The sequence below is a fragment of the Engraulis encrasicolus genome, chromosome 15, assembly GCF_034702125.1.
Source record: "Engraulis encrasicolus isolate BLACKSEA-1 chromosome 15, IST_EnEncr_1.0, whole genome shotgun sequence".
In the NCBI taxonomy this organism is placed as follows: Eukaryota; Metazoa; Chordata; class Actinopteri; order Clupeiformes; family Engraulidae; genus Engraulis; species Engraulis encrasicolus.
Genome location: NC_085871.1, coordinates 10,447,862 through 10,456,552, shown reverse-complemented (window position 1 = coordinate 10,456,552; position 8,691 = coordinate 10,447,862). Strand labels below are relative to the sequence as shown.

The 8,691-nt window shown below is 43.0% G+C and overlaps 1 protein-coding gene across 1 annotated transcript in view; it reads right to left on the bottom strand.

Annotated features, from left to right (window-relative positions):
• The window catches only part of LOC134464436 (protein O-mannosyl-transferase TMTC1-like), a 106,958-nt gene extending 102,272 nt beyond the window's left edge, over positions 1 to 4,686 (bottom strand). Inside the window, exon 1 of the mRNA XM_063217883.1 lies at positions 4,323 to 4,686. Coding sequence (XP_063073953.1) covers positions 4,323 to 4,615 — 293 coding nt within the window. The 5' untranslated portion in view covers positions 4,616 to 4,686. The remainder of the gene's footprint in view (positions 1 to 4,322) is intronic.
• Positions 4,687 to 8,691: the final 4,005 nt, after the last annotated feature.

Here is an 8,691-nt window from a genome sequence, read left to right as displayed (position 1 = left end):
TTTGAGAGCATCGAATCAAATACATCATCTCCAACTGGGAATTAAAAGTGATAAATCAGCAGCAGTGGGTCTGCTCTAAGCACAAGGCCAGTGCTGTCTGAGGGCCATATTTCACAGCCGTGATTACTGTGAACGGTGGCCTGGTGCTAAGGGAGGGAAAGCATTAAACTCCCTTACGTGTGTGTGCATCAAACTTCCACCCTAGCAGTTCATCGCTCACACAGCCAGAGTCCCCCAGGGATTAGCTGAGATGTGCAGACGGGCAGATTCATGTGTTCCTGTCTAAAGGGACGAGTAGAGTCAGCTGTGTAGCAGCAGGTGTGTGTGTGTGTGTGTGTGTGTGTGTGTGTGTGTGTGTGTGTGTGTGTGTGTGTGTGTGTGTGTGTGTGTGTGTGTGTGTGTGTGTGTGTGTGTGTGTGTGTGTGTGTGTGTGTGTGTGTGTGATGGAGATAGAGTAGAAGAGGTACTGAGGAGGTTAACATTGCCAGTCAAGAGGAGCACCCTCACCCAAGCATAATGTCTACTTCAGGACAGGTCCATCTACTAGTCGTATCTCTCTCTCTCTTTACTCCAAACTTTATGCTTTCCTGTACGGCTTGCTCCAAAACCATTTCCACCCTCTTAACAGATCACCTTCACAACCCTATTCTCATTTTGACTCTTCAGTTTTAGTCATGATTCATAAAATTGTGTTGAAACAATATTTTGTCATTTGTTTATACTGCCAAAAAGGTAGGATGAGCTACTCGCAATACATTCCCCTCTATGTGAACCATCGCGAGTGCAGAGCAGGCTTGTTAACCAACACTCATGCGGAGCACCACAGTGTGTTTCTCTATGGCTTTCCACTCACACTGCTGAAGGGAGGAAAGATTGTGTTTGGCAAGGTTTTTGTTTCTTTTATCGTGATATCAATACTGACTGAAATAACTGTGATATTGTTTTTTTTCCATAATCAGGCAGCCGTACCCCTTATCCTCTCCCCTCTCTAAAATGTTATCTCATCCCTCAACCCCCTCATTATTTATATTCACCCCTCACATAAGCACACTGGCTTATTCCCTTCCTTGCAGACTGTCAAACTGAAAGGAGTAAATTCTCAAGAACAAAATGTTCTTTGGGGGGCCAAGATATAGTAGTGTTCCAACACATAAAATTAGAAACAGACGTACAATCTTTAAAAATGAGTGGAAATCAGATATGTAAAATCAGAGATCCAAGAACAAACTGGGCCTCTGAACCATTTCAAATGACAAATAGTGGCATAAGTGTGAAGTCAGTGAAGCATATAGGTAAGGCCTGATGCTGACCCCGGACAAAACCATGAGTCATGTTCCAGAACTGTCACAAAGTATTTGGCTTTATGACTCAAAAGTTGCCTTTGGGACACTGGTATACAAGTGTGAAAATGTGCATGTCTGTGAATTTGTGTATGTGTGTCTGTGATTGCATGCATTGAATCACACGCAAAGGAGAAAAATATGACAAGTAATAAATAGTAGTAAAATAATAATACAAATGTTGATGATTCGCCTAACTAGTGTATTTATAAGTCAGGTAGTTTCATCTGCACATTTTAGGACAGTATGCCAGATAGATAATGTTCCATCAGATTAAACAAATACATCTATTAGATTTCAAATGAGCTGATCTGGTACAGTATGCTTGTATGCAGACTAAACATGGTGGATACTGTGGATTCTGAAGCCGGCTTACCCATGACTGATCTAGTGAATTAACCTCCAGAGGCTGCTGAAAGGAGCCAGTGAAGCTCGGACAAACAAGTGCATCTATGCCTATGTGAAATGGCCCATGAAAGGGAGCACTCCTGGCCTTACTCCTCTGCTTGATTTCTTGCTCTGGGCTCTTGGATATGAAGGATGGCTGTAGACGTCTTTCTTTCTGAAGCAGTCGATACATTGCTCAGGCTCTCACGGCTCCTTACAGCATGCATGAGCCATGGGGCAATGGTCCATTATCTACAGGATGCAGTTTTAACTTGCGTGAAAGGGAAGCAAGCCGCACCAGAAAGCAAGCCTCACCAGTAACCGACAAAAGAGGGTTCTAGAAGTTCTTTCGGATTTTAATGCACTCAGTGTCCATGGAGAGCTGGTCAAAGAAGATGTAATACAGTCAAAAATAATGACTTGTGTGCTTCTGCATTGTCAGAGCAGCAGATTGTCAAAGGAAATCCAGACTGATTATTTGTTTACTTGCTTGTTTTTAATCATCAATGTCTCTCCCTTTGCCAACCCTCTTTGCCTGCCTTTCTTTATGATTGTGTGTTGCAGATTATGACGTGTGTGTGTGTGTGTGTGTGTGTGTGTGTGTGTGTGTGTGTGTGTGTGTGTGTGTGTGTGTGTGTGTGTGTGTGTGTGTGTGTGTGTGCGCGTGTGTGTGCGCGTGTGTGTGTGCGTGTGTTTGTGTGTGTGTGTCATGCCCCAAGACATATGGAAAGTAGTTAATGTTGATGTTAAGGAAATGTATCTGGGCACAGTGGGCATCTATAACCACTAGTGGCTTTCCCGGTATCTGCTCATAAATATGTTTCACATCATTGGCAGCCAAGATAAGCAATGAAATCCAGGGAACTTTATTTTTCAAGCGAAATGTTATCCTCTCCACAGACAGAAATCAAATAAACGAAGCCTTTTTAATCTTCCATCTTCTAACTGATTGTCAAAATGAAGAATTAAACCCATCTCTTTCTTCTACATTAATTTCCAATGTCGCAAAAAACGATTATAATGGCCCATGTCTTGTGATTTTACATGCACATTTAATGCAATTCTAGAATGTCAAAAGTGGCTCCTGTCCATGCAGATGCCAGAGTAGTAGTAGCCTATAAAGTGCCCACACCCTTAACCCATTTATGTTGGATGCTGTGTATACGCAACATCGATTTAGGCACCCAGAGCTGCATGGAAGCAGCATTCAGGATCATCAGATTTTAGGTCTTTTTTTAAATGTTGGTATGTTAGAGTTGAATGAACACATTGAAATCAACACATTTAGCTATACAATTTGAAATGCAATTCATGTGTTTCTGTGCTTCGGAGGCTGAAATATTTAGGTTTTATAGGCTGAGTGCACCTTTTCCCAATAAAAGGACTTACACATTTAGCAGCCATTTTTTGAGGTTAAAATAGGTTAACCCCTTAGCGCAGCACTATGGCTCTCTATGTCATAGCAATGTTGTTATGATGTAGTTAAGCATTTTCAGCAAGTGAATTGGGTCGCCGGCGACCCCATCTGCAGTAAGAGGCTACGTGCTTCTGCTCACTTTTTAGGGTCTAATGCTTGTGTCTATGATCAGGATGGGTGCATGATGTGAGGAGAGTTCGTCTATTTTATAGCATCATATTATTGACACATTCACCTTAACAGATGAGGACGAGGGGTGTGGTAATTGCATTGCTATATGAAAAAAACAAAGCCATAATGTAGGCCTATGTGATGTGCTTTGACCTTAAAAATGAAGTGTGGAGGACTGTATGCACCTGTAGCCTTACATTGCCATCTGTAAACCTCCAGTCAATTCACATTTCTTGACACTAGTACCAGTGTATGCTAAGACGATTCTATTCGATTCTCTGTTAGGTGACGGCTGGAGTAGGAGTTAATGTTGTTGTTTTTCGTTGTTGTTGTTGTTAATTTTACCAATAGTCAAAACCCCTACATCCTGCACCATCCACTTTCCCTTCAACTACGCTACCGGTGAGTCTGGAGAGAGAGAGAGAGAGAGAGAGAGAGAGAGAGAGAGAGAGAGAGAGAGAGAGAGAGAGAGAGAGAGAGAGAGAGAGAGAGAGAACGGCACTCCTGGATACAACTCCTGGACAGCTCAAGTCAGTCTGCTTCAAGAGCGTGCGGACGAATCGGAGAGATTCAAATAGAATAGAATCAAATAGAATCGAAGAGATTTCAAGCGTGTAGAGTCAAATGGAAACCCAATAATGGCTTTCCCAGTTTTTCACTCAATCAAACCGGTTTCTGCAAAAGGGTTTTGTAAACCATTTCTGAAGCAGACACAGCTGATCATATAGACATACATTGTAACCTTGAATTATAGGCCTAATTGAGCAATAATTTCGCCTCCATCCAAACCACTAACAGCAATAGCTCTATTGGCAACTCATGAGTGCATCACAATTGACCAACTCCCACTGCAACATGACGCTTTCAGTGCCCAGTTTGAAGTCCTCATTAATAAAACAGTAGGTCTACAATGACAGCAGGTCAACCAACTGAAACTTGACATACAACACCTTTCAGTGCTCCCCTGTTGCGACTGAAAGAGGACGTTGGAGAGCAACAGAACTTACTTAAAGGTGAGAATGCACAGGGGTCTGTAGGACTTGTGACTGGTGTTATCCGACATCCTTTTGCCCCAAAAGTCATTGCTGAAGATGCTCCTCAAGCTGGAGCCAGGTCTGACGTCTGGGTTGTTGGTGATGGCCCATACGTCGTCGTGCACGAACTCCCCTCGCAGAGAGTTGCTGTAGCAGAGACCGCAGACCGCCAACAACACGGCATAGCGGAGGATGCCTTTGCCCGGGCCAGAGAGTGCAGAGACCCGAAGTGGGCGGCTGATCTTTTCCCGGTTGTGCGCTGTCATGTCGCTTCTGGACTGCAACGCCGATCGCGCAGGGTGTGATGTTGCCAAGGTGCTCTGAGTTCCATTTCTGAGCAGCCCAGGGACGCACTGGCAGAGAGCGGGCAGAAGCAGCCAGAATCCAGCAAATGCAGCCGGGGAGAAACTGCCTCCTGACGCATGCGCTATGAGCTTTTTGGATAGAGAGCGTGTGTGTGTGTGTGTGTGTGTGTGTGTGTGTGTGTGTGTGTGTGTGTGTGTGTGTGTGTGTGTGTGCGAGAGAGAGAGAGAGAGAGTGAGAGAGAGAGAGAGAGAGAGAGAGAGAGAGAGAGAGAGAGAGAGAGAGAGAGAGAGAGAGAGAGCGAGAGATTAATTTGCACCTCCTAGACAGAACATCAATAAAAAAACAGTGGAGTATTTTGGACGATGATTGCAATGCAGTGTAGATGACCTTTACTTTTAGTCCTCCCAATAAATAATAAACAAATGATAGCAGAGGAGAGTGGGTTAATGACTTATTGTTATTCATGGTTCCGGAAGATGACAGAGTAGCCGCGCTCACTCTTGCAAAACTTTTTGCAAGAACCACTTTGCAAGGATTAATCTTCACTGGCTGAAATCCTTTAGTGAATAATGCATTTTTGTAAGCGCAGTTTGTAAGTCAGACAAATGAACAAACTGTATATCTCCGCCTTTTTCTATTGCATAGGCTACAGTTTTGCTGAACAGTGCACTCTACAACAAATAACACTGAGTAAAAAGTGTGTGAAGGTGGTGCAATTTAAGTCAGTGAGCATGTTGAACTTGATGAAGGTCACTGGCTTTAATAAGTAATTTATATTTATAAGTAATGAGTATTTTAATGCCAGTAACCCCACTGACTGGTGGTGGGGCTTTTCAGTAGGGTAGGGTTGGATGATTAGTGAGGCCCTTATAAGCACATATTGTAATGATGACTATTAAGGGGGTATAAAATCACATTTAGTCAGAGGTTATCTGTCTGCAGGCAGAAATGTGTAACACTGATTCAGACTACATAGTGCTACACTATTTTGTGTGTGTGTGTGTGTGTGTTTTTAAGCTAACTCATAATATACAGAAAAAAACAAATGTGCTCTTTCATAAACACACACACACACACACACACACACACACACACACACACACACACACACACACACACACACACACACACACACACACACACACACACACACACACACACACACACACACACACACACACACACACACACACACACTCCAAATTTCTCTTGTTTTCTCTTGTCTTGTTACCCAAATGTCCTGGGTGCTTTTTGTACCACCAGTTAGGGGTGGGCAATATATCAAGATTTAAGATATATCGAGAAGGAGAAACATATCGAAGTAGATTTTGGCATATTGAATTTATCCAGATAAGTGATAAACTTTTGTGATTGCCAGAAGCAAATTCTCTTCCTCCGCGCTGCTCTTGCATCAGAGCGTGCTTCTGCCTTCCGTCTGTGGCTCGGTTACCATAGCAATGATAGAAATACCAGAAGAGAACGCTCCGATTCCACTGTGCCGTTACTTCTATTTGTCAAATTTCTGACTGCACAGCCGCAGCCCATACAGGTTTGTCTCAAAGCATATATATAAATCCCAGTGTGTGGTCTTTTGCCTCTTTTGGAGGGAATTGAAAATGTCGAGATATATGTCGTATTTCAAGATATAGACAAAATATATCCAAAGAAAAATTCTCCATATTGCCCAGCCCTACCACCAGTACCAGCAGTGGTGTAGTCTATGTAGAACGCAGGTATACGGAGTATACCCACTTCTAAATTTCAGGGATTTCAGTATACCCACTTCAAATTGATTGATCCATTGTTTTGAACAGCACAAATATATACAGCGTACCCACTTCAATAAATGTTCAAGTAGGCCTATACATATACCCACCATAAAAAAAAGTAGACTACGCCACTGAGTACCAGTGATTTAATGCACTGCTTTCATGCAACATGCCACAGTAGATAGGTCTAAGTGGCAAAGGTGGCACAGCATGGGCCAGGACAGGAGGGATGAGGGCAGTTTAGAGAAGAGTGGGCAGAGAGATGTGTCAGCAAATGTTTGGCTGCAGGACAGCAGTTCCCTGATCCAGAGGTAAGACGAATGGAGAGAGAGAGAAAGAGAGAAAGAGAGAGAGAGAGAGAGAGAGAGAAAGAGAGAAAGAGAGAGAGAGAGAGAGAGAGAGAGAGACAGAGAGAGAAACAGAGAGAGAAACAGAGACAGAGAGGCTACGCATGTACCTTCCACACAAATCTTTCATTTCAATCCGTGGGCAGAGTGAGTGAAGGATACCGGAGGACAGAGCAGCGTGGCATCAGACCACTGCAGAGACAAGAGAAAGAACAAACGAGTAGAGAATAGGGTTGAAGAGAAAAATAGGTTGTTCTTTTCTGAACTGCATGACTGCAGAGCTGATGAGCTGACGAAGGTGCCTCGTTCCCAGGACCGGGTTAATGCACAGGATATGATTGCAGCCTAGGGGCCCCCACCTGCCAAGGGGCCCCTGATTGGCCAAAAGTGATACATTTATGTAGGCCTATGCAACATTTAAAAATTCTGCTGTTGTGTTGAGTACAGTTAGTAGACATAATATCATTTATTCTTGCTCGTAATTATGATTGTAAATTTGTCGCAAATTTGCCCTCCGGAGACGGTCACAACCACCTAGGGGCCCCGGGCCATCTTAATCCGGCCCTGCTTGCTGTCTGCAGTTATTCCCAAGAGGAAGGTCATGTGAATGCCTGTTTGCATGTTTGAGCTTTGAAGGGGTTTTTTCATCATACAGTCAGAAATCAAATTGTAACACGTGTCAGAGTGAGATGTCAGCCCTGCTTTTCACCTACACAGGTGATTGGTTCCCTGTCACAAAACATCAGACACTCAATTTGATTGTGGCTGAGAGAGAGAGAGAGAGAGAGAGAGAGAGAGAGAGAGAGAGAGAGAGAGAGAGAGAGAGAGAGAGAGAGAGAGAGAGAGAGACAGACAGACAGACAGACAGACAGAGAGACAGAGACCGAGACCGAGACAGAGAGGGGGGGCAGACACACAGACAGACAGACACTCCTTTCACTTGGCAAGGTCAAGAGGGAAAACACACTCATAACTTTTACCACACACACACACCCATACACACCACATACACGGCCATCACACAGAGTCAAGGCCAAAGGGGGGACACAATGTGTAGCCTAGTTGCAGCAATGCTGTGCACACATGTTCAGGCACACCCCAATCATGCTGAAGCTGGGCAGGTACACTCATCATGATGAAGGAAGCATGCTGATCATGGGACCTCCAGGGTGGTATAATCTTAATTAATTTGAATAGATACACAAGTCCAGACATTTTTTTTTGGAAAAAGCTACTTCTAGCAGACTCTGATACTCTGAGGCACACATTACAGGATAGGAGTCATTCACAAACACGCTACACTCAAGTAGCTAAAGCAACTAAACACTCAAGTATTCAGGCCTACATTATCATCATTAGTATTGCTGTTAGTAGCCTATTATTACATTTTTACAATTATACATTTATATTACAATTCGTGAGCTTAGAATTATAAGGTTCTATCTCCGTTTAGGGTAGTTCTGAGATATTGAGCATCAAAGTTTTCACATCCCAGCCGTTTTGTGAGATAGAACCTTTTTGTTTTGTTAATAACAATGTGAAATAATACTTTTTTACAAAAATAACACCACACAGGCATTAATAAACATGTAATGGGTCAGATAATGTAAAAAACTCAATTTGACCAAAAATGGAGATAGAACCTTATAATTCTCAGCTCACGAATTATATTTAAAGATCCTAGAAAAGTGTCCATGTGTCAATGGTATCCTCTGCACATTTCCATTATTTCTCAGGCATAGAAAACATACCTTAATTACTCTGCTCTCAAACTAATTTGTCTCTTTTGGTAAGAGAGTGTGAGAGGACTCAAAATACACATGTTACATTTTTCAATACATTTTTGGGTAGGGCTACTTTTTAAGAGATTGTGGTGAACATTTGCACCCATAGCTTAGACTTGTGCACAAAACGCTGTAC